This window comes from Buteo buteo, chromosome 2, assembly GCF_964188355.1.
Source record: "Buteo buteo chromosome 2, bButBut1.hap1.1, whole genome shotgun sequence".
NCBI classification, from domain to species: domain Eukaryota; kingdom Metazoa; phylum Chordata; class Aves; order Accipitriformes; family Accipitridae; genus Buteo; species Buteo buteo.
In genome coordinates this window covers 64,044,943-64,070,617 of record NC_134172.1, presented here as the reverse complement: position 1 = coordinate 64,070,617, position 25,675 = coordinate 64,044,943, and the positions used below count along the sequence as shown (strand labels likewise).

At 39.0% G+C, this 25,675-nt stretch overlaps 2 protein-coding genes across 7 annotated transcripts in view; both read left to right on the top strand.

The window, feature by feature from the left end:
• Positions 1-14,158, top strand: part of ITCH (itchy E3 ubiquitin protein ligase) — a 66,093-nt gene extending 51,935 nt beyond the window's left edge. For 3 of the 6 annotated variants that reach the window (XM_075058722.1, XM_075058690.1, XM_075058699.1), the window contains exons 16-24: positions 499-587; positions 1,255-1,414; positions 1,698-1,831; positions 5,715-5,855; positions 7,660-7,780; positions 8,535-8,639; positions 9,467-9,563; positions 9,946-10,018; positions 10,694-14,158. In XM_075058722.1, coding sequence (XP_074914823.1) covers positions 499-587; positions 1,255-1,414; positions 1,698-1,831; positions 5,715-5,855; positions 7,660-7,780; positions 8,535-8,639; positions 9,467-9,563; positions 9,946-10,018; positions 10,694-10,793 — 1,020 coding nt within the window. In that variant the 3' untranslated portion in view covers positions 10,794-14,158. Of the gene's footprint in view, positions 1-498; positions 588-1,254; positions 1,415-1,697; positions 1,832-5,714; positions 5,856-7,084; positions 7,213-7,659; positions 7,781-8,534; positions 8,640-9,466; positions 9,564-9,945; positions 10,019-10,693 lie in introns of those variants that run through there. The other 3 variants (XR_012654563.1, XM_075058715.1, XR_012654568.1) reach the window with 3 other exon arrangements.
• Positions 14,159-16,534: 2,376 nt separating this feature from the next.
• Positions 16,535-22,163, top strand: DYNLRB1 (dynein light chain roadblock-type 1). The gene is made up of 4 exons (XM_075058677.1): positions 16,535-16,647; positions 19,530-19,605; positions 20,372-20,539; positions 21,640-22,163. Exons 1-4 carry the CDS (start codon positions 16,645-16,647, stop codon positions 21,681-21,683), a joined length of 291 nt encoding a protein of 96 aa, XP_074914778.1. The 5' UTR covers positions 16,535-16,644; the 3' UTR covers positions 21,684-22,163.
• The last annotated feature ends 3,512 nt before the right edge of the window (positions 22,164-25,675 follow it).

The window sequence follows — 25,675 nt, the reverse complement described above, 5'->3', positions numbered from 1 at the left end:
AACCAGCTAGATTTTTATTATCCTCTTTAGGAGATGAAGCTATAAAATGAAGGGAAAAAACCAAGGTTTATTATTGTTTTGTTTCTAATTTATTTCTTTGAGTCCTTGATCATGTCTCTTCATTACTTGTAACTGGGATGCCATTCAGTATAGTATTTAACAAATACTGTATTGACTCACTTTGGGCCCATTATTTATTGGCTGGATTTCTGTCATATCCTTATAGACAGGTTGCTGGCCTAAGTATCCTGAGTCTTTAATTTCACAATTATTATTTCCTTTTCTCTTGCATCTTTGACTTTTTAATCTATGGAAATAGGTTTGCAGTAATGCTTCAGATTCCCTGAACATCCCGTAAGCAGGTACTTCATGTACTCATAGTTCATCTTATGGTCTGAATTATTAAATGCTGTATTGCTTGATAGCAAATAGTAGCAAGTCTAGCCAGTGCTTATAGCTGTTTTCTTAAAAAGAATTGATTGTTTTTCTTTTACTAAGATAATGAGCTTCAGCCCTCAGGATCTACGGAGACGCTTATGGGTTATTTTTCCTGGTGAAGAAGGCTTAGATTATGGAGGTGTTGCAAGGTAAACTAAACTGAAATGGCAAATAATATCTTTTTCTGCAAGTTATTAGTGTGAAGACTTCCCCAAAGTAGATACTTCAACTGCAGTGCTTTCAAAATATTAGTGAAGTTTATTCCTTATCTTTCCTTGGGATATCTGAGGAAGACAGTTCTTTAAGATGTATGCATGTCTTAAAATTGTGTAAAATTCTTTTCAATTCACATTAGGAATTACTTTAATCGTCTCAGTCATTATAGATGCACAGTTTACTGAACTACAGTAAACCTTTGGTACAACCATTAATATCAAAGTGGAGGTTTATTGAAAAAATGAATAGAAATCTACTTTCAAGTCAAAAGTCTTCACTGGAATGTAACTGAGTGCATATATTAATTAGCAGTCCCTAAAACCCTAAAGTTTAAATCAGTGGTAGACTTTTAATCTGCTTATTTAGATAAGGGTGGTTTTTATCTAAACCACTGACAGTTGTATGTCATTGTAACTTTGTACATTAATTTGTAGTTTGTTAATTTCAACTTGGTTTCAGTTTGGTCTAGCATACTTTCTGGTAAATAAGTCAGATTGGCTACCCATGTGCCAACAAGTTCCTAAGTCAACATGAGTTAGCTAAAGTAATTTCTAATTGAATTTATTTTGAAATTTGTGTTTATTGTTTGTGTGATTCCAGGGAATGGTTCTTTCTATTGTCACATGAAGTTTTGAACCCAATGTATTGCCTGTTTGAATATGCAGGGAAAGATAACTACTGCTTACAGATAAACCCAGCCTCTTACATTAATCCAGACCATCTGAAATACTTCCGATTTATTGGAAGATTCATTGCCATGGTAAGTTCAAAAGTAGAAAAAGGTTGTCATGTAATTTTCCTATAAATAAATATTGTACCATCAGATGGATAATTAAACAATTCATTTTTGAGTTGAAACTATTACCAGGTGTTTGGATGTAACTACTGTTGGTATAAATTAATTCAGCATATTAGCAGTCATGATATTCCAGGTTGTTTTAATTCTTTGGCTGTCAGATTTCATTGGTACAGAGTACAGAATGTTGTCATATTAAGTATTCAATCATCCTTTGCATTATTTTGTCTGTTTTCATGTTCTTCAGGCATTGTTCCATGGGAAATTCATTGACACTGGTTTCTCTCTGCCGTTCTATAAACGTATCCTAAACAAGCCAGTAGGACTCAAGGATTTAGAATCTGTTGACCCAGAGTTTTACAACTCTCTCATCTGGGTAAAGTGAGTTTGACTTGATTTTGTTCTTGAAATAGCAATACAATGTTTTTGGTTTTCACTTATGTCAGGAAGTAGGTGTAAATTTATTACTAAAAACCCCACTGGAAAGTATAATACATCAATTGCAGAGCAGTACTGTAATTTTTACTGTAATTTTAGATACACAAATAATAATTTGATAATGCAAAAGCCTTTGTGGTTCATTGAGTATTCTACACAGCATCTTGTATTCCATTTTTGCTGTTGTTTAATAAATCTAGCTAGACATTATACAGATGTGGTAGTCTTGAACACTGTTACAAATAAAATGGCTTGAGTAAATTCCACTGAAACTTTTCAGATAACTGATAAAAAGAAATCAGCAAAAATCCACTCAATGTTTCTCTAGTACCTGGTTTAGTTGGAAAACAAAAAGTTTAGTGCTACAATAATGTGAAGTTAACAAATTTAGTTTATTATTTCCAACCACAAAATTCTTCTGTTAGTCATACCTGAAATTTGACTTCAAGGTTAATATTGAAGATTTCATGCTTTAAAGAAGTTAATGCTCATGCATTCTTCTAGCTGTCCTTGGTTTTTTTGCTCCAAGCTGAATGATTCAAGACCATTCCTACGTATAGCCTTCCATGTATGCATTGTCAGTCATCTGTCTATTCTACATTCGTACTCTTTTTGAGTCCTCCTCCCCCCCTCCTTTGCAGATTCCTCTCCAGAGGACAGCAAGTGATAAGGATCTGGAGTTTGTAGACCATAATTATTTTGGAATTATGTGTTAAAATTATTTCTTAAAATATTTTTAAAAACCCCTTAGATCTAAAGTATTGTAATTCTGTACTTATTTTATAATAGCAGGACTCCAGGATGTTGTAGTCCATGGTTGATGTGCACCATTTGTTTCAGTAACACAGGTGATTTTCCTTTCCCAAAAGTTAAAAAAAAAAAAAACTACAAGGGAAAGACAAAAAGACGAGTTCATTTAAAATTTTTTTCTTCTGCTATAGTAGAAACAATTTAGCAGAAAAAATGAATCTTTTTTTTTTATGTAACTAGAGAGATAAAACGTTTTACTAAAGAATCATACAAAACCAGAATAGTTTTACAAATTATTTGAGAAATTTATAAAAGGTGTGGGTATAGATTGGTTTTTAAAATTCAGAAATAAATATAAAAGACAAGATTGTAATCTTCTGTAGTGACGAATCTTGGAAGCATTATCTTAAATAATGAGGCAGGGGAAAGCAGCTTTATGAGATGTTTACAAATTGAGATAGGAATTTTTATTTGGTTTTCAGAGAGTAGTATTTTCTGTACTCAATGTGTGTGCTGCTAAAAGTTGTAGCGAATTAATATTCCATTAGGAAAACTTAAAATAGTTGCTATTTGAGTAAAGATGCCATGAAACTGAGACCTGAAAGGGAAGAAAAGGTCTCGAAGCTGTAAGTCTGAATTTCTGTAATTAAGGAATCCTGATATCTGTTTTGTACATTAGAAAATGTACGGGTTTTTGTTTGTTTTTTTTAAAATAAGGGCACTTTTTTATCATCTTGTGGCTTATCGAGTTTTAGAGACCAAGCAAATATGATACAAGAAAATGCAAGTTATCAGGAAGAAATTTACATTAAATTGTGGGGGAAGCTATTTACTGGTGAATGATCTTCTGACTAAATTGTAACGAGTTGCACATGTAACATTTACCTTATGAACAGTATCAATCTGTTAATATTTTGTGGAAAGTCTAGAGTAAAAGGGTGGTTTTTTTAAGCCATTGTATGTAGACATAGTTGCATCTTTGCATTTGTGTGTGCAGTGCACATAAGGTGGCCACTTTTCACATTTCAAAGCAATGGGTTTTCTTTATAACACCCAATAATTGCAAGGTCTTTCAGTGCTGCTTGAGAGTGTTACATTTATTCTATGTATGGTTCTTTTGGTGCATATGTAATTTATAATGGTCTAAAAGAGAGCACAGAGGCTTCTGGATGTCAATATTAGGCTACTTGTCTATGGCAGTAAATGGGGACTTGTCATAGACATCACAAACTACTTTTTCTCCTCATTTTAATTCAAAGTATGCAGTGTTGCCAGATACCACCCAGTGGATTGTTGGTGTGAAACTTCCAAGACTGAATTCTTGGGTACTGGCAGTCCTTAATGAAAGATTTTGTCAAAGACAGGAGAAGCCTGCATCTGTAGTAAAGAACTAGAAAACTCAGAACTTGCTGTCAAGAACAACTCTTACATCTCACTCTGTATATGAGGGTATCAAATGACTAAGCTGTGCTGGCTACATATGCTTTTATTATTCTGCAGTCAGTGTTTGTTTTTTTTGTTGGATTGTGTTTTGGGTTTTTTTTTTTTACCATGGAAGAAAGCAATAAGGAAGCTTAAGGCTGTAACAAGAGCTTTTTTGAATGCTGCCTCTAGAGCAAATATGACCCAAATACCAGTAGCAATTTCTGAAGTGATAAAGAAATCTTCTAGGTTGGAGTCCATGAAAGGCTTTGCCCTTTTGAAAAAACAGTTAAGGATATGAAAACTCTGGAGAAAAAAACTTCAGTCCCCTGAGGGGTGCACAGTGACCTCTAAGTACAGAGACCCAAACTTCAAGTTTAGTATAGTTGAGCCTGCTTATCTGTAGTGCTGATGAAGTCATCCTCTAAGGAAATGACTGCAAATTTGTAGGGGGAAAAAAGTCACATCTGTCAGGGTGGACATAATTTTGTTCCTCACCAAAAAAACAAATTTTATAACTTTCCAGGAAGCTTTCAGTAGTTTTTAATTTCTTGGTCCTTCTCATATCAGGTGGCCATTTTTCTCAGTCCCACAATTTTGAAAATTTCACAGAATCATTGAGTTTGGAAGGGGACCTCTAGAGGTCATCTAGTCAAACCTTTCTGCTTAAAATGAGCTAGAGCAGGTATCTTTCATTTTAAAAGGAAGAGGTTATTTTATTTCATCATCCATCCATCTGAAGCCTTCCCTCCTCATCTGAGATTTCATGCAATAGCATGTATTTTGGAAAGATCAAGTTCAGAAGCACTGTTGCATCATGGTGCTAGGTAAACCACAGCGATGTTTTCAAGACTGACATTTCTGTGTTACAGTTCAGGACAAATATCTTGATTTTGCACTTTATTTGGGGGGAAAATGGTCATCAAAACTTCTGCGTATGCAGGTGATTCTTCACTTTACAGAAGCACTTTATCAACATATAAATTACAGGGTTGTACCTGTTATTCTCCTGGCTCTTAACACCTATAAAGAGAATAGAGTTTATTTGAGCAATGTTTATTGGCTACAGATTCTTCCTATGTTGAAATTTTTAAAAGAATTCCTCTTTAGCAGGAGTAATTGTACTTTGTTAACTTAGGAGCTTGGGACATTTTAGTATATGCTTACAAGATAGTCCATAAATATACTGGAGTTGAAGATAATTCATTATGCATGCAAAGTCTTGCTTAGTTGCTTCTTATCTGCTATTGTCTGACAAAATGACAGCTATGTTTTAGCACAGTCCTTACGTTACCTGTTAGAAGAAGCAGTCATGCAATGAAATATGCAAAAATGTCATTACTTGAGAAGTTCCTCTATTCCATAGACATTCCGCAGATCATAGTCAGCAGGTAGTTTGTCAGCCTTGTGACTGGTAACTTTAAGGGTACTACTGATCAAAAATTTCTGATCAGGAGTACAATTCATGTATGCATATTAGTAAAATGAGTCAGTACTTCTTGAAAAACCATAATTATTGTGTGAGGAACATTTCCTTATCTTGATTATTTAGCTCCAAACCTTTTTTTCTTAAGGTTCTTCATAACCATCTCCTCTACTGAGTACAAGGTCTCAACACAGTTATTTAAAACTATTTTTTATTTTTTCCTTACAGAGAGAATGATATTGAAGAATGTGGCTTGGAAATGTTTTTCTCAGTTGATAAAGAAATTCTAGGTGAAATCAAAAGCCATGATTTGAAGCCAAATGGTAGCAACATTCTGGTCACAGAAGAAAACAAAGAAGAATATATTAGGTAAGAATAAATGGAAGATTTTAAAATACTCTTATCCCCATCATTTTCTTTCTTTAGTTCTAGCAAGAAAAGATTGTCAACTATGTAATCTGAAGTATTGTTGAAATTCTGTCTCTGAGTAATTGCTGATGTTGGCAACAAGTGGCAATTGTATGGATATCCTATTTGAAAGAAGACTATTGATAGAAAAAAGTTTCTAAAATCCACTTTTCCCAAAGATTACAGTTAGTAGAAGGTCCACCTTTTTCCTAGAGATATTTAAGTTTAGCAGAGCATCATGACAACAAATGTGAATGTCAGGTATTTCATAAAATCGTTCATTACATGTGTTTATTATTGGAATTATATTGCTTTATAGCCTGCTGATACTCTACCCAGCCATTTATGTTTGAGGTTTTTTTAAACTTAAGAACATTTTTTGATGCTTTTGTGATGATTCTTATTTTTTAAAGATACTTCGGATCACTACTAGTTTTATCTGAACTGGTCATGTTATAATTAGGTCTTGGCATTTGTAACAGAACAGTGTTATGAATGCTGTAATAAGTTGAACTGTAAATAAATGAATAAATGGTTATGTTTGCAGTACCAGAATGTTTTAAAGCAATAGGTTAGAGGGAAGGAGCCTAAGAGCAATTAAAGAATAAAAATGTGAACAGTGACGTGCTTTGTCCTGAAATATCCCCTTCTTCCTCAATGTGCAACAGTACATAAGTTCTGCTTTAAGGTGTGAACTTCAACGTATAAGCTTGAAGGATGTGCTTGCAAAAAAAAAAAGTCACACACATTGCAGGCACAAAATAAACTGGACCACAGCAGAATTTTCCTCTCATGAAGTGTTCTGTGAAGACTTCTGTCACAGGAAGGGGTGAGGGAGAAGGGAGTGGATTTTGTTTTCATCACAGTATTCTGAAGACATTTCAGTGGTTCACAGAGAAGGTAGTATTTGCAGAAGAAACATACTGGCATTTCGCAGTTTTGCGAAGTATTAATATTGGGGTTGCAAATGGGGAGGATCTGCAGAAAACCATTCTCTTATAGTTTCTAGGAACCCAGGGAGAGCTCAGATTCCAGTTTCACTCATATTCTTTTGTCTTACTCAGTCCTGCTTTAAGTCCCCAAAGCTTCTAGGATTGAAATCAGAAAATAGCCATCTCTCCTTTAGACTCCAGTTCTCCTGACAGGTTAGGCTTGAATTCAGCATAATATCTGCTTCTCCCTGGGTTCAGGTTCTTCGGGTCTCCTGCCTGCTTTTCACCTTTTTATTAATGGAGAGTGGAATTTCTGCCACAGAGCAAAGTTTCATGATTAACAGAAACAAATATGGAACTTTCCAAATGGACATAGTCGTTTCTTGGTAAGCTAGCAGTCCTACTTATCTTCACCAGTACAACTTGACCTAGTTTTTACCTTTTCATGGATAATGACTGAGATTTCTGGGGAGAATATTAGACAAATATAGCTCTGCATTTTTTTCTTTCTTGAAATATTTAGGGACTGCTGTGCTCTCTTTAATATAATCAGTGAATAGACGCTGCCTCCTCTTTGAGTCTAAAATACTTTCTCTAGCAGAATGGTTGGAAACACAGGGTTTTAACTTAAAGAAAAAACAAAATTGTTTGCACAGAGTACAGGTTACTAATAAAATTATACAATGCTCTATCCCCAGAACTTTCCAGACTTACCATTTTTTTTAATTTTTTTTTTAACCTAGCTTACAGTTCATCTCAAAATAGGCTAACAAAGATGTGGACTTGGGTTAGCACAGGCCATTTAAATTATCTTTCTGTATCTTCTTTTACAGGCTAGTAGCAGAATGGAGACTTTCCCGAGGTGTTGAGGAGCAGACACAGGCTTTCTTTGAAGGCTTTAATGAAATTCTGCCACAACAGTATTTGCAGTATTTTGATGCTAAGGAACTGGAGGTAAAGGATTGTTTGGCTATTGCTCGATCCAGGTTGTTATTCATAAAATACTTAAACTCCAGTCATTATGTCTGAAGAGCAGGACTCTCTAAGGCTGACAGCTCAGTTTTATAGGGTATATGAGGGAAACTTTATGGAGTGGTATTTGATTAGTGTGTTTCCTTTCACTTTCCTCTTTGCAGCCTACTTACGTGTTTCTAAAGGCTAAGATTCTGCCAGTAGAAATTTCTTATCTAATTGCTTTTGTAATGCTCAGCAATTTGATTTGCTGGTGTTCAAAGAATGAGTAACTTGACAGAGAGGGAGATAAAACCAGATATGCAATGGATGATCACATACAGACTGGACCAGGTTTCTAGATGGTTTTGATCTCTCAAACTTACACTTTCTGAAGCATCTGTTCAATTTTAAAAGATAAAAACATAAAAACAAAACATCCTGTTCCTAGTGGAGAATTGTATGGCTGGGCAATGATAAACTTCCTGGCTTGAATGTGTAAATGCAACCAATTATTCCATTTTTCATAACAGAGATGCTTTCTATTTTGTGGCTTCTCCAAATACGCTTCATAAGCAGTCATCATTTTTTGTTGTAGAAGTTTTGAATAAAGTTTAAAATAAAAACCAAGTATACTGTCTTTGCAGATGCTTCCAAGTATGGGTGCAGTCGATGTTCTATTTTGCCATGTGGGAAGTCATAGAAGAAAAGTCATAACTTGTACTCACAGGTTGATTTCCCTTTCTCTCCCCTAAAGGTGCTTCTGTGTGGAATGCAAGAAATTGATCTGAATGACTGGCAGAGGCATACCATCTACCGGCACTACACCAGGACCAGCAGACAGATAGTATGGTTCTGGCAGGTTTGTAGACTTTGTTTTATTCTCAGACCAACAGAAATTACAGAGCACAGCTACAGCTTAGTAAACAATAGTCAGAATTATCAAACAGATCTGTAGTGTGTAAATATAAATTGTTACTACTAATCCAGTGTTGTGGTTTAACCCCAGCCAGCAACTAAGCACCACGCAGCTGCTTGCTCACTCCTCCCCACCCAATGGAATGGGGGAGAGAATTGAAAAAAAGTAAAACTCATGGGTTGAGATAAGAACAGTTTAATAGGACAGAAAGCAAGAAAATAATAATGATGATAATTATAATAAAATGACAATAATAATAAAGGGACTGGAATATACAAAACAAGTGCTGCACAGTGCAGTTGCTCACCACTTGCCGACCGATGCCCAGTTAGTTCCTAAGCAGCGATCCCTCCCCCCCGCCCCTGGCCAGCTCGCCTTAGTTTATATACTGGGCACAACATCACATGGTATGGAATATCCTTTTGGCCAGTTTGGGTCAGCCGCCCTGGCTGTGTCCCCTCCCAACTTGTTGTGCCCCTCCAGCCTTCCTGCTGGCTGGGCATGAGAAGCTGAAAAGTCCTTGACTTAGTATAAACACTACTTAGCAACAACTGAAAACATCAGTGTGTTATCAGCATTATTCTCACACTGAACCCAAAACATAACACTGTACCAGCTACTAGAAAGAAAATTAACTCTATCCCAGCCGAAACCAGGACATCCAGCTATTAGTAACAGTCATGTAATTTGTTAATCTAAAGATGATGATGATGTGAAAATCTGAATATCAAATCTATACCCAAATGTTTATTTCAATTACTATTTTTCAGTTTGTGAAAGAAATAGATAATGAGAAGAGAATGAGGCTCTTGCAGTTTGTTACTGGAACATGCAGATTACCAGTGGGAGGATTTGCTGACCTCATGGGTATGCATTAATAATCCCTTTAATGCATTAGATAAGTTGGTTTTTTTTAAAGAATCAAGTTTTACATTTATGGACATTTTTAATGAATTTTATATTGAATGCTATTTTGTAAGTTCTGCATATACTTGAGCTATGATGGAAAAAGAGATGAGGGAATGTTTACATCTGTTGTATTGAGTTTCAAAATCTCTTCAAATTTATGCATTTCACCACAGGCATACTTTGATCTAGACAGTGTTACATAGTGAAAGACAGATGTCTTTTTTTCTGTGCAAGTAATGATAATCTTGTGTTTAAGCCTTTCATACTTCAGTTGTAATGTATTACCTACTGATTACAAAGATAGCTAGATCTATGCCTTGTTTATTTGCATTTGTTACAGGGAGCAATGGACCCCAAAAATTTTGTATTGAAAAAGTTGGAAAGGAAAACTGGTTACCTAGAAGTCATACCTGGTGAGTATGTAACAAATCAGAGTATTACTGTTGTTCTCGTTTTGCTGACAACAATGTTCTTGGAGATTTTAGTAAATGGGTAATATATTTAAATGGTTGAGACTGTGTGAAAGCAAACACCAAGTTATACCAATAAACTTTGTTGTTGAATAATAGCTACACTTTTGAAAAACTCTTGTGGCATGGAGTAGATTCCATTGTAAATTCCATGGATTTGTGTATTACTGAAAATTTAAAGTAATAAACAGTATTGTCTAAAGAATTTGGGGTTGATATCACTACACTGCATCTTGATAGTGAAGTAGCCACATTCACTCTCCCTTCCCTAAAGAAAAGGTAGCTTATACTCAGTTCCTCAGGTATATTAGTGTTTAGTAAAACCACACAAATTTCAAACTTCAAATGTGAATGATGACTCTAGTTAACAACTAGGAAAAGTTAGTGAAACTTCTTACCTAGTACACTGCATTTCTAGAAAACTATCACTGTTCAAGCACTTGAACTCTAACTTTTGCTCTTAGAAATATATAAATTTTTGTCAGTAGTCAGCTCTTCACAGGGTATAAATCCAGGTATCCATCTACACAGCAAAAAGTTTACCCATAATCATAATGGATTTTTTTTTGGTGATGGTTTAATTATTTTTCAGTACTTAAGTTTCGTCTTTATTTTCAGTTTCAATCGCTTAGACCTTCCACCCTATAAGAATTATGAGCAGTTGAAGGAAAAGCTGTTGTTCGCAATTGAAGAAACAGAAGGATTTGGGCAAGAATAGCTAAAATTTGCACCTTGAAGAATGTGAACTCAACACGATGTATGTTCTTCACTTCTGCTTGTTGCACACTTCATTGTAAAGTAGACTTGACTTGGATTTATTTAACAATACTAATGTGTAAGTAAATGGATGTTATCCTGAGGTTTTATCCACATTAACTCTGGATTTCTACTGAGCACTTTCAGAAATCAAATGAGCAGATATGGCTACAAATGAAATATGACCTAAGTAGAGGTTTAATACAGCTTTGGGCTCTGCTTTGTTTTACCATTCATTAATTAGAATGTGTCCTTAATGACTGACAGATTTTTAACAATAGTTTTGTCTTTCCTTTTTAGTAGCATTTTTTGCTACTGATGCACTGGGAAGTTCGTTGGTAGCTGCAATGCTGCAGCATCATCATAAGCCTCTTTACAGCAGGGTTATTAGAGCCAGCTTGTAACCATCCTCTGTGTACTCTGAGCAAAGTAATTGCTTAAGCCCCTTTTTTCTAACTCAAGTGTGGCCAGACTGTTTTTTCCCTGCTTGGAATCTGCTCACATGCCAGCTGGATCCAAGCTGCTATTAAGGGGATGTCAAACTGTGGCACAAATCCAGGGCATAGCTTTGCTTTGTTTTTTCCCAATCCTGCTAATTTCAGCAAAACAGACACCCACCCAAAGTTGTTGGAACATTTCTGTGTGCCCTTCAAAGAATTCTGATCTTTTTCTGTGTAACACATTTAACTTTTAAATCAATCTTAACACTGTGGTACTTCACTAGTTTTGCAAAAGACAAGACCACCTGGCATTGCACTGATTCCATTTAGATTCCTGTTTGCAGACTGATGTTTCTTGTCAAAAGTGTTAACAGACATTATTCTCAGTGTTATTCTTCAATGTTGCAGCCAGTTTGCTCTGAAGACAATATTGGGTTTTCAGAAGAGGTACAAAACAACTGGATTCAGAAAATGATAATACTTATTTTTGCTGATGAACTGATATGTGATACTGGCTAAGGCCAAGAGGATTAGAAAGTTCAGACATGGATTACAGATTTTATAAAAGCTGGAGCATCAGTAAATAGTTCTATAAAGACTGAAACTAAAGTTTTTGCGGGAGGTTTCTAAGCTAATTCACCCTAAGCTGCTTAGAGCTAGTAACTTTTGTAGTGAGTTCCTATTGTATTAATAAGATCTTTTACTTCCTTTTAGAATCTGTTGATATTCAATTCTCTTCTGGTTTACAATAACATTTTGCATTTTACTGCTCCTTTAGACTGAATGCACTTTTTGGGTATGGTCAGCTCTTGCCCTATCTGAAGGGAGCAAAGCAAACTTCAATGAGATGAGCTGTTAGCCATAGTAAGAGATGTGACACTTGAAATAGCTTGTAGCACATAGTAAAGCATAACTGCAGCTCAAAGCATTGGGACAGGAGCTGTTTTTAAGAGGCTTCTAGATACTGGAGCTGAAACAGGATAGTGGGAAACCGTAGAACTGAACTTCCAGTCTTGAAAAGAAAATTTCTTTCCTGCTGTCCCTTCTGTCTAAACTATAAGAGGGAAAAACTGATTCAGGCCTAAGAAGAACCAAGACACTACAGTTCTTAACTGACTTCAAGAGTTTTTTGGGGTCATACAAAGTGATAAATGCTTATTGGAAGGCAGAATGGTTAGAGTTTAGAGTGAATAGCTCTTTTGTCATGCATATTCTAAGAAAGGCAAGGAAAAGTTTCTGATGATGCAGAAATGACCCTCTTTTACAGTTTCATTGATGGTGAGAACTAACCTGACTTCATGGTTTTACTAGGAGGAAAATCTGCCAACTTCAAAACATTTGATGGATATATTACAGCATACAGCTCATGAGGAGAAAAAAGCCTTATAAATATTTTCTGTTTATATTAATTCTTACAATGAAATGTAGTTATCTAACATATTTACAAGAGAGATTAAATTAAGCAAGATAATGCAAGATTAAGCTATGAAAAATAGTCTGTGTTCTGCATAATGCTTTATGATTCATGTAGGGAACCTAGAACTATTGTTAATGTATAAATATCACCCAAAAGGCTTTCAGCCCTATATTTTTAAAATAAAGAATAGTTATAATTGAAATAGCCTTAGCCCTAGTTCTATAGGGTATGGCTGTTTAATATTTTTATGGTTGAAATGTTTAGTTCAGGAAAAAGGTAAATGCTTGTATATATTTTTGCAGTCCGGGATTCCACTTATTCCATTTTTCTTTCTTTAATTTAAATGGCATGTTTATATGTCTCTTCTGCTGTATTAGGATGGGGGAAAGGGGGCTGGATATCCCAAGCACCAGATATGATTTTAAAATGTTGCAAATAAAGAACGGGGGGGGGGGGGGGGGGGGGCAGGGGAATAATCTGTGAAACATTGGATTTGGCCAAAATATAAAAAAATCCAAAGCAACTTTACTGTGTTAAATTGGCAATGTTTCTGAAGTCAGAGGTTAAGATTACTTAGGCATTTTACTTTGTCAGCATTGTGAATGCTAACAAATTGTTAATTTTTTACAGTGTGTTGTGTAGAAATAAAAAGGAATTAATGTAAGCCACTGGTGCACTTTCCTGTTCTTTATAGGGATCTGGTGAAAACAACATGTGGATGAGCCCACATCATCTTGTATCCCAGATAATAGGTTATTATGAATTGGACTTCCAAGTAAGATTTTCAGCAGAGATTAATGAATTTGTCTCCCACTACTTCAAATTATTTAGCAACCCAAGCTGCATAAATTCATAGTATGTCACAAATGTATATTCATACGCAACTGTCAATTGATCCTAGTTTTCAACTATTAAAATACCTTTTATTTAGAATTTTGCCTTATGAGAATGACATGAGAAAATTAAATGCTGAGCCACTGATCTAAGAATTAACAAAGCCTTATTGTTCTGGGTAGCTCAGGAAATGTTAATATACTAATGAAATGCACAGTAAATGCATCATGTTTTCATCTGATCTAGTATGGAATTTCATTTTTTTTAATCCAGTTGCTTGTGTTTTAAAAAAAAAAAGCTTTTTTTATTATTCTGAGAAAAGTAAAACAAAATGCTTGGGGTTTTTTTTGTTGTTGTTTTTGCATTTTTATTACATGCTGCACTACATTTGTAATCTCAGCTCGCTCTGTTATATTGGTATCTCCAGCCCCCTTTTTGTGGTCTCTTTTAATTTTCTTCAAGAATCACTGTTTGTGTATATGTGCTCTAGTGAACTCGTATATAAACTGGGATCAGCAGCACTGGATTGTAAAATACTGTACTGAAATTCATTGTTGAAATTTCCTTGCATTGTAATTTCAAATACTCAGGTAACTGTAACAGTATCTCAGTAAGTCAAATACTTTTATAAAACTACTTAAAGAGTTGGTAGTTTCGTCGTTATTCTTCTGTGTTATGAAGCATCCGTGTGCAAATAAATTGTCTGTCTGCTTTTTGGGGGGTGAGGGGTTAGGCTGCCTGAAGTTGTCCTTCTAGCAAAGTTCTTTAGGAACGTTTCTTTCCTGAGACCTCTTCTGCTATTGTTGGTTGCATTGGAACTTCATTAGGAGATTTCAGACACAGCTGTGTTTGTGACTGGTTAGAAACTGCAAATACAACAATACCTGAATTTTTAGTGCTCATGGTGCTGGGGATGCTGCCCCAAGGAGACAGTGAGGCTGCTGGTCTGTTAGTGGTGGTACTCTGAGGGAGATGGTCTGGAGAAAGGTTCTGCAGGAGCCACAGCTTTAACATTTTCTTGTACCACTATTGTGGTGATAATAAAAATGAGGTATGACTGTGCAAGTTTGTGTTTTCTGTTTAGGAGTGACAGTGTGACAGGAAGGAGGGGAAAAAAGCTCAGATGAGACTGACGAGCCTTGTAGTTACCCTAATCCTCCTCCTTGAAAGGAGAAGTGGTTATTTACTTTCTTTCTGTGATCAGGAACCTCCCCTGATTGCCTCAACCTTTCAAAGATAATTGGGATCGGCTTTACAATGACATTGGCCAGCTCCCTCAGCGCTCACAGGTACATCCCATCAGGTCTCATGAACTTGTTTGCATTCGGTTTGTTCAAATGTTCCCTAAACTGATCGTCCTCCACTGAGGGTAATCTTCGTTGCTGCAGACCTTCCCACTGGGTTTTCACTCTGCATATTTTCCCAGATGTTCACGCAGGCTCAGTTATTACAATTTTGTTAGTAGCAGCAAATCCCACGTATGCTTTTCTATGCCAAGTAAATATATGCAATAATAACTGCCTTTTTTTCTGCAGCAGGGGAGGTTAGTTTTGAGTTGCTTCCTCCATGATTTGGATGAGATCACTTAAAAGCATGCTAGTAAGTTGTGTAAACCCAAAATTTGACACTGCTTTGTGTAGTTTTAAGTTAGTACAGCTATGAGGATATTTCACATATATCTGAAGTTTAAGGGGGGGCGGCAAAAGAACTAAAACAGAATAACAATGCAATGCATGGTAAATGTACACCTCAGTTGCACCATTGCATTAGTTCCTCACTATTTTGTTATGTGATGATGCTGCTAATGTCTGTACCAGTCCTGGTTGGGGTTATTGATGGGTTTGTAGTTGGCAAGATGGGAGTACTTGTTTAGTTTAAACAAAACCTTGTTTGGTTTAGGTCTCCAATAGCAGCTCTGCACTGCTTACCTATTGACCAAATCTTGTCATCATTGGTGGGACTAGAAGTGGAATCAATCTATGGTAGAATGACTTTCTGTAAGCAAGCTTTAAAACTTACTGCTGGACTGGTAAGCGAGATTAGAATTTAAATTAATTAGGTTGCAGAGCTGTAAATATCCACTAGACGAGAAAATAGCAGCATCTCTTGAATCCTAAAGAAGGATTTGTTCCTGATCTCTGAAGGTGCCTGATCTCATGTCCACTCTCAACCTATCAGCTCTACAGTAGTGCAAAAATGACAGGGTTTGTTGGAGAAATCTTGTTTTCTCTGAGCAGAAAGTAGTGCCTGCCAGATTTGAAGGACCAGTGAGCTTATCTGCTATGTCAAATCCTGGTTTTCAGAGTATCTTGGAAAAAAACCAAAAAATACTTTATGAGGTCACACTTCTACTTTCTACCCAACAAACACCTGCTTTCTGTAACTGTTGAGAGGAGCTGAGTGTTAGCTGAATGGCAGTTTTCTGCTTGCACGGGGGTAGTGCTGAAAAAAGCAGCACTGAATCAAGCCGAGCCTGGATTCCAGTTGAAAGGGGGAAAGTACTAACTGCTACTATTGTGTAACACCAGCTAGGGCTGTGTCTGATATGGTGCATGAGTGGGTTACTTCGTTTTGCCTTCAGAACACAGGACATGGCCCTACATAGGCAGGCTGAGCGTTTACCTTTCCCATACTGGCAGCAGCCACCCATACCGCCTCACCTCGCTTCCTAGGGGCCGCGGCAGATAGGTTCCCACCAGCCCGGCAGTTTTAGGGGTGCGCGATGCCTGTCCGCGGCAGTGGGGCCTGGACCGGCCATCCCCGCTCTGCACCGGCAGTGTGTGTCAACTCTTTGCTTTATTTGAGGGGTAAAGTTGTGAGGGTTTAGACCAACGGCCCTTACGCGAGCTCGAGGACCCGACGGCCGCCAAGCGACGGCTCCCCCTCCGCAACGGCCGCCCGGGACCCGCCCCCGCCGGGCCCTGAGGCGATCCGGGCGGGGCTTTACCGCGGAAACGCCGCCACTCGGCTCCCCCCTCCGCCCCGCCCTTGCGACAAGTGCTTCCAGGGCAGGGCCTACGTCGTGACGGCCGGCCCGCCGCTCCTCCCCGCGGATTGGCGGAGCGGGCGGCGCATGCGCGCGGTGCCGTGACTGGGCGGAGAGGCGGCGGCGGCGGCTCGAGATGGTGGGTGAGGCCGCGGCGGGCGCTGGGGTCTGCCCGGGCTGGCGGGAGCGAGGTCGTGTCACCCCCCGGGGCCGGGGCGTCCCCTCCCGTCCGGCGCTGCCCCGCGGCCAGGCCCGGGGGGCCCCGTGCCGCCTCTCTCGCCCGGCCCCCGGGGGCTCCGGCCTATTGGCGCTACCGCCAGCGCCCGCAGACCGAGGCGGAGAGGACCGGTCCTCGGAGCCCCTCGGCCAAAGGGGCTGCCCCAGCCCGGGCGGATGTCCGGGCCGGCCGGTGCCCGGCACTGAGTAGAAGCGGGACCCAGCTGTGGGCAGTTGTTTGATCTCTCTCCGGTGTCTCTCAATCCCCCCCCCCCCCAGTCTGCCCGGGGCTCGGTTTCTGTGCTGGGAACGCGCGGGTCTGGCCCTTTCTTGTTGAGTCGGTGTTGTGCCGGGAGGTTTCTGGTCTCCTGCGGCTCGCCGGCGTTTCACAGGGCAGCTCGGGAGGGCCCTGCTTTGTCACGGGCGGGGGGGGGGGGGGGTGTCACCGTGACAGCTGAGCCCAGCCTGCCCGGCAGTGCTGGCCGTGGGCTTCTGTCCCAAAATCATTGCGGTGGAAAGCGTACCGTTCCCATAAACCTTCAGTTAACTCTGTCAAGTACTGAAATAACGCCGTGGGATGGCAGGCTGAAGATACGTTGAGAGGAAAATCTTTGCATTTCTTACGGCTACCGGGTTAAAACTCCTGAAGCGGAAAGCAATCAGGAAAAAAGACTGCTTCAGACATCTGGCTTTTTAATATCCTGTGAAACCTGGAACGTATTTATTTTATTGTAATTGCATTGAAGGTTGCTTCCTATTCAAATGTATTGTTGGCTAGCATACACGCATTCATGAAATTGGGGATCAAAATATGTGGAAAAACTTCTAAAGAAATAAGTACTGACCTAAGTTGTAGGTGGAAAATTGAAATGGTCTAATAAGACATATTTTTTAGGCAAACCCAGGAGTTAAAGCTTTCTAGATGAAAACAGGAAGATAAAGGCTACTGTTGTACATACAACAAAGGTTATATAAGACAGATGGGTGATGGGGGAGTATTTACTCTCCTTTTCTAGAGTGCATCTCTCCTCCATATACTGTTTCTTGTAGTTATTCAACCCTTTATTAAGAATGTTTTTGTTTGTTTCACAAGTTAAACTTATAAATTTTTTCTCAGTAATATTTTTGCTAGTCTGGTGAGTTGAACTGGCTTGCAGGGGTGTTGGACAAGCACCATAGCTAGTGTGTGTGAAGTGGTATGTGTGTGTCAGGGAGTAAGAACAGGAGGAGCAAGACCTTCCTACGTCAAGAGCAGTGAACAGTTAGAGCAGATCATTCCACCTTGTGTGTTAGATTATCTGTTGGCTGTTAGAAGAAATTAAAAATCAGTATCATTCTCTGTAGATGCTTCTTTGCATCCAGATAGGTTTGTTAAGGTCCAACGAAGGAAAATACTTAATGAATCAGGACTTAAATACTGCTAGTAAGAAGTCAGGAAATTATTTCAGATTTAACAGTATGCTGCCATATTTCTCTCAGCATTTGTGCACCCTGTAGTTTGTTCTTTGTTTCCCTTCCCTTGTCTTCCACTTGAAAATAATCCGGCATTCAAAAATAATCAGGAGTTTTGTTGAAATGACTGAATTTTTCTATGCTGAGTAAGACAGAAAAACTCTGCTTCGTAAAGACAAACTCAGGTGGTATCATCTCTTACCTGCAATAGTTTGTGTTACTCCAAGCTACTTAAACTAACAGCACTCTGCAGGAAGTTTGCTAGTAGTTCTGAGGTGGAGGCTATGTTGTTTTGTTGGGAGAAGTCCTCTTCCCAGGGAACAAGGCTTATAACATGACTGTGCTCCTTTGCTGCTGGGTGGAAGTGGAGAGAGGGTTACTCACAGTGCCCAAGAAACACAGCTGTCTTGGCCAAATGCCCCATGTAGGTCTCACCTTTCCTGAGTTCAGGTGATTCCTGTCTTCCCTCCTAGACCATTTCTGTGGGACTCTGTCGTGCAGGATCTGAAAGATGCTGCATGTCTCTGTTTCCTTTAGTGGGAATAAAAAATGCCAAATATTCACCCAGCTGTGGAAAGCAGCTCAGGTGCTGAGGTTTTAGAAAACCTGTAGCTAAATTTTGATTGATGTCTTGTAGCAAAGGAAGTTGTGCAGAAGGGTTTGGAAGCTCTTCTGTTGATGGTGGTTTTTACAGAGAAGGAAAAGGGACTGCCGCCTAGGCCTTCAGTTTTCATTTTTCCTTTTTTTTGTTAAGTTGATTTTGCAAAGCTCTAAATTATTGTTAGTGGTTATAATATTGTAGCTATCCCAGCAGGATTTGTAATTATAAACAAATAGCATTTATTCATTGTTTTCCCCCGACCCTTCTTATTTGTAATTGCTCTTAGCATTCATTTGATATAAGGGAAGGTAGTTTTGCAACAAGAATGTATATTTTTCTATGTTTTTCATAAATTCCGTGTATATTTTCATACACGATTTTTGCTTGACACCTAAATTGTAGCAGTCTGATGAAGCAGGCTTCTGGTTGCAAGCCTACAGTAAGGAACTGATGTGTGAGGTTGTGGGAGGGTTGGGGAGGAGGAGAGAGGGAAAGATTAGAGGGGAGTTCCAGGTTTCCACAAGATTATAATCACAAATGAGTGAAGAGTGAAGACAGATAGAAAACAACTGAAAAGGTCATGCAGAAAAGGTAGTACCAAAGTACAGACACTTTGCTGTACAGAATGGTGTAGGTAGTATTTGTTTTAATCATCTTTGTGCGGCTTTATTTTCAGTCACTATTTCAAAGCTTTGGTGGAAGGCAAGTAACAGCTGAAATCTTCTATTGATTTGTGCTTTCTCTGTTTGCAGGCTGAGGTGGAAGAAACGCTGAAGCGAATTCAGAGCCAAAAAGGAGTGCAGGGAATCATTGTTGTTAATTCTGAAGGTACCGTGTCAGTCTCGGGTTTCTGAGATATAACTTATTCTAAACATGCACTTTAAGGACCGCTGATTGTACTACTTGCATTTAGATTACAGTCTGTCTTTAGCAAAGGTTTTCCTGTCGCCAAAGCAGATGGACAATAGCTAGGCAATAAGAGAAAATTGGGTTCCTATTTCTGCTATTCTGCAAGCTCACTTTATTATTTTAGGAAATAAATCAAAATAAATTGCAAAAGCTTAGAAATATTTGAGTTATGCCAGTGTTTCAGCCTGTGTTCTGTCAAAGCCTTGATGCAGCAGCTGATGTCCTCTATAATCAACACTAATCCCAGCCCAGCTTACTTGAATATCGTTTAACTGTGATGTTCAGGAGCCTTTCTGAAAGGAAAAGCTGTCCCCAGTCAGGAGGACAAGATTGAAACATTGGTATTTCCTGTCTCTCCACAGATATTTATTTTTGTTACTATTTATTTCTATGTATAGATCTCATTAAAAAAACCCAAATAAATGAAAAAGGAAAAGAAAAGCACTGATGCTACTAGAGGTAAACAGTTCTTCTCACCTACACCTGTGGTTCCAGATCTTAGCCTTTCCACATCTTATTTCTGTTCATGTTCTTCTAAGCCTTTAAAAAGAACACTCCTAATGCCCGGTGTAGCGACAACATCTGCTTAGGTTAAATAGCCACCCCAGCTGGACCTAATGATGCCCAAGGCAGGGTTAGTTCTGGAGTTATGTCACTGATCCTTGCTGTCCCCTGTTTCTTGCAGGTATTCCTATCAAAAGTACTATGGACAACTCTACAACAATTCAGTATGCGGGCCTCATGCACAGCTTCATCATGAAGGCAAGGAGCACTGTGCGAGACATTGATCCCCAGAATGACCTCACATTCCTGCGGATCCGCTCCAAGAAAAATGAAATCATGGTTGCACCAGGTAAAAGTGAGTGGCGTGAAAGCAGGCATCAGCAAATCCAGCAGAATTCTTTTCTCATGAGACTGACACTGTGTCAGCCTGAGAGAAGAGTTCTGCCGGCTGCTTTTTTTCATATTGTATAATCTCTTATTTTCCAAGAAGCTGTTTTGCTTTCATCAGAGTTGAAAGCTTTTATCACTGACCTAAGTTTGCTTTTTCATGTTTGAATGTGGGAAGTCACTTTCCTCATTTCATGTTGATCAAAGTAGAAAGTGTTAAATAGTGTTCGAGACCGTGTTGCAGTCTCTTATATTTTGTGTTTTTCAGTATAAAACCACAAGAGTTGGAAAGGAATATGTTTTGAGAGCAATTTCAGTTCGGAACTGTAGACTAAGTGATAAAGCAAAACAGTCTAACAGATTTTCCAGTTCAGAGAAAAGTAATAGAGCATATTGTAGCTGTAATCATGAGTCGTAGAATATAGCAGCAGCAACCTTCTTTTCAGGAAACATCCTCAGTATTTCAGCAAATTATGAAATGGGAAGCAGTGGGATGGGTACAGTTCACTAATGTGGCAGGAACTCAGCTTTGTGCCTTCATACTGCATTGGCTCCATGGTGGGATTGTGCTGATGGAGAGGCTGCAGTAGACTGCTCTGCAAGGACTGGTCAAGGCAGATCTTAAGACAGGCTCTGGGGTTTATGCTGAGGCACCCTGTAATTTCCATATGAAGGATGAAAAGAGAGGAATAAGCATTGCTCCAGAAAAAATACAGCTGCAGCCCAGCAGTCTGCCTGTGAGATATGGGAAATCACTGTCTTGTACCACCTATTTTGATTCCATCATTGCTTGTGCCAGTTACTATTATTTCCTAGGCACAAGCTGGATTAAATTTAATTGGCTTGGGAGCATGTAGTTTCTAAAGCTGAGACTTTTTCTCAGTAAGACTCATAAAAATTATAAGTGATCTGACATGCCAAGCCTCTTTTGCTCATTGAGAATGAATGTCAGAACTCTAGTTCCCACAGTGTGTCAGTGAGATATGAAAAAATGCTGAAATTTATTGTTGCTGTGAACAAACACCAGCAATGAAAGAATAATTTATTTCTTTTTTCCTCCAGATAAAGACTACTTCCTGATTGTCATCCAGAACCCAACTGAATGATTACGCTGACTTGGTCTGGGTTTTTTTTCCCTTTGCCCAACTGTTTTTTTTTTATTTAATGGTAAAGAATAGAGCATTAGTGTTAATTCTGTTGTGCCACTTCAATAATGTCTGGAAAAACAAAAGCAGGTGGTTTTGTTGTTTACAAACAGAAAAAGTGGCGGGTTTTTTTTTTTTTGTATCACAAGTCGTTTTGAGGAGGAGTTGGTGAATTAGAATCAGGCAGTAAAAAATGCAACAGATTCTTTTAATAGTTAAGAAGGTAATATAATAAAATTCTAATAATGTTCTAAAAAAGATTATTCTTTGTATGTTTCCATGCTTCTGTCACCACTATTTGAGATATGCTTTTACACTACTGCTTTTCAATGACTGTAAATATGAAACTTGCCTATCCTCTAGTTGTGTCTTACTTTGTTGGTTTTACAAGTTACTTTGAAAAAGTCTGACCATATCAAATTAAAAAGTGTCATCAGTGACTATTTTTGTCTTATGTGTTTTCCTTCTGAAGATTTTAATTATTCTCATGATTGATTTTTTTTCTTCAAAAAACAGAACCATCCTAGGACTATTTTTACTCTTCTGTTGCTTTCTCTAAAGAAGGATTTAGTCTAAGTGCATGTGCAATGTACTTATAATTGCCTCCTATGTTAGAGCATTTTCCTACCACTTCCTTTTTGTTTCAGACAGAGAAGTGCTGTGGCTAAGTAAGGCCATCAAGACTGCCTGTTGGAGCTCTCCTACTATCACAGTTCAGCAGCCAATTTGATCTGGTATCCTCCTTTAGTAATTTTTTATTGATGGCTGTTAAGGACAAAAAAGGTCATCTGGTTCCTCCAAAATAATAAAGGGGTTATTTTTGTAGTCTTGGAAGAGCCTTTTAATTGCATGCAGAGCTCAAGAATTTGTGCAGACTGTCTGCACTGAAGATGTTTGTGACGTGTGTGACAGACACAACTCTGGCTTGTACTGAAGAGTCTTAGTGATGTGCGGAATGCCATAGCCCAGATTCAGAAATGATGCATATTGGCTTGCACTGCATTTTCGTTGCATACTCAGGTAGCTCAATACAGCTAACTGCTACAGCAGGGAGTGGTGTTCAGAGAGCCTGGTTCCTTCCCCAGTCTCGTTTGTCCCACAGAGAAGGGGGGGCTTGCAGGTAGTGTAGCTGCCTGCTTGTGCTTCAGCCTCTTCACATGTCTGGCCTCAGACTGCTTGTGATAGAAGTGTTTTACCAGCCTGAAAAGGAATTTCTCCCAATGTGCACCTGAGCAAAGAGGCACAGCCTACAGGCATGAAACATAGTGTGCAATTAAAGAAAGAACTTTGATTGAATACCTGTAGTTTTATTAGGGGATGCTGTTTCTTGTGCTGGTGAGGGATCACTCCTGACTCATGTATCTCTGCTAGCAGAAGGGAATAACCCGTGTTTAGCCTTGCTCTTTCAAAATTACATGGAGTAGTAGGAACATGTGCTACCTGTCCAGTTCTATACCGAGGAACGGACTAAGAGTTTGTGGATAATCTCAGCAGGTTAGGGAGTATTTCAGGCAATTGGCCGCAGTGCAGTTTTGGAGTCTTTAGTAAAAATGTCAGTGCTGACTTGGACGCTTTTCTGGATTTCAGAGCACAAAGTGATGGGATGGATGTGTGGTGACTCAAACAGCTAAGATAACCTGTATGCTCAGCATTTGTTTTCTGTGCATGTTCAGACTTGGGCATTAATTTATAGACTGTGTCTAATTTTTTAGGTAGTGTTTATGACCATGAAGTTCAGAAATACTTTTTGAGATCTGTGCTCAGTCCTGCAGCATCTGGGTGAGGGTGCTTTGCAGTATTTTGGGTATCTCAGCTGTCAACGTGACTCAGTGTTGGCTGTTATTTAGTTTATGAACTGTTTCTCCCATCAGCATATGTCTGACTACACTAAACTGGTGTAGCTCTGGGATCGCATTTTGTGCCAAGAAGTGACTGATGTAAACATCCATCTCCTAGTTGACAGGTAACTCGCATAGTATGTATTCACTGGCCCTTTTATTACTGAATCTTGGTTTAAGCCACACCATCAAACCAATTAATAGGGTCTGAAATCATGCTCTGTGTTTGGAGTAGTTCCTGATACACAGCAGCTTATATAATGCATGTGATCTGTCATAATTTAATTGAGTGCTGTCTCCAAAAAAATGATCTCCAGCAAGCTGAAGTCTCTGGATAATAGCTGAATAGTGAAGCGAGGCAGAAGAAGAATGTGACTTCGGTTATTTCTTCTATCTTTTGTTGTTCATAGGCAGAGAAATCGTTTCCTTGGAAGTGGTGACCTGCTTACATATTTTGGCTTTCCCTAGTAGGTGTCAGTGTTACTCTTTTGAACAGTGAAGGATTTCTTTAGTGTCCGGCATTCTTTTGGACACTTCCTTTAGGATAGCTGTTCTACCAGTGGTTTTGTGTCATATCTGACTTTGGGACAGAGAATGTTGAGGTGTTTTTTTCTTTAAACAAGCTGTAATAAATAACCCTGTTGCAAAACAAAGATCATGCCCATTTTCTGCATTGTGTTGAGACCATAAATGTGCAGTGAAATGACTGAGTTCCTGCTATATGCTGATTGTTTGAGGGTTTGGAGGGGGGGTGGGGGTTGATTCGGGGGGGGCAGTGTTTTGGTTTTGTTTGGTTTTTTTTCAAGGACTGTTAGCAGTCTGACCTGAAATATACTCAGGAATTTGAATAAAGTGGTCTTGAAGAAGCTGGTTTTGGAGTCTGGAGGAGCTTTTCAAATCCATCTGCTCAGGGCAGGGCCTTGCTTGTGCCGTGCTAGTGCTACCTTTACACTAGCATTCAAAGTTAACTCACTTTTTTTTTTTTTTTTTTTTTTTTAAAGGGGGGGGCTGGATGAAGCTGAAGAACAACAATTTCCGTTTAGATACTTACTGTGGAGAATAAGTGTCTTATTCGGATCAGGAGCATTAGAGAGTCACAGAGATCTGACCAGAAGCAATTGCTCAGTATGCAAGTTAGGGGAGGGTTTCACTTTTCCTTAGTTAACTTAAAGAGGGTCAAGAAAGAGATGGGATGAAGTTCTGCTTATTGTCCTGTGTTTGCTGAGTCTGGGCCTACTCATTCGTATGATAAAATTATTGTCAAATTGAGGAAGAATGGCAAAATAAGCATTATGGTTCTAGTCCTTTTTTCTAGCCAGAAAGCACAACGAGGTGGTTCAAAGGAGGGCTGGAATAACCTTTGCGATCTGTGCCTTAGAGCTGCTTTGTATGGTGGCTGGAGACTGGCCTAATTTGCTGTCTTGGAGAAGTCAGTTTTCATGGATCCCTCTCTGAAGGCAGAGGAAGCATTTGCTGCTGAGATGTGGGAAACAGACTCTAATGCATTAACACGCTAAGGAAAGGAAGTTTGAGGTATGGCTGTGGGCTGTCAACAGCAGCACTTGAGGCTGAAGGATGCGCTCTCTTGTGCTGACTCTGCTCTTGAGATAAATCTCTGGCAGAGGAATGGAGGTGATAACGTGTTAATACCGCAAAAGCTAGGTTTGTAGAAACTCATCTTCTATGGGTCTTACAGCAGCTCTTTTAAGTTGCTCCAGCTCGTGTTTGCTCCAGCACCCTCCCAAGCAACTCTTCGTCTGCCTGAGATGGCTCAGCTCTGGTTGTACAGCGCTCCTCTTTACATACAGGACGTTTATGTTTGATCTTGTCTTAGCACTTTTGTTATGTATAGCTACATCTGAAGGCGATGAAAGTCTGGCATAGATAGTTACACCAATACAGGCTGGCCTTATGTTAGTAGAGCTAGAGCAGCTCCTTGAACCAGTATAATCTGTAGGAAAAGCTGTGGCAGCTGGGGTGTGCAGGGACAGTGAGCTCTGACAAACACTGCTGTGTCAGCAGAAGCCTGAGCATCAACATGATTTCTGTTGACAAAAACACACTTCCTTTACCAGTGTGACAGGATTCCTTCGGGGAGATTTCCCTCCGCTAGCA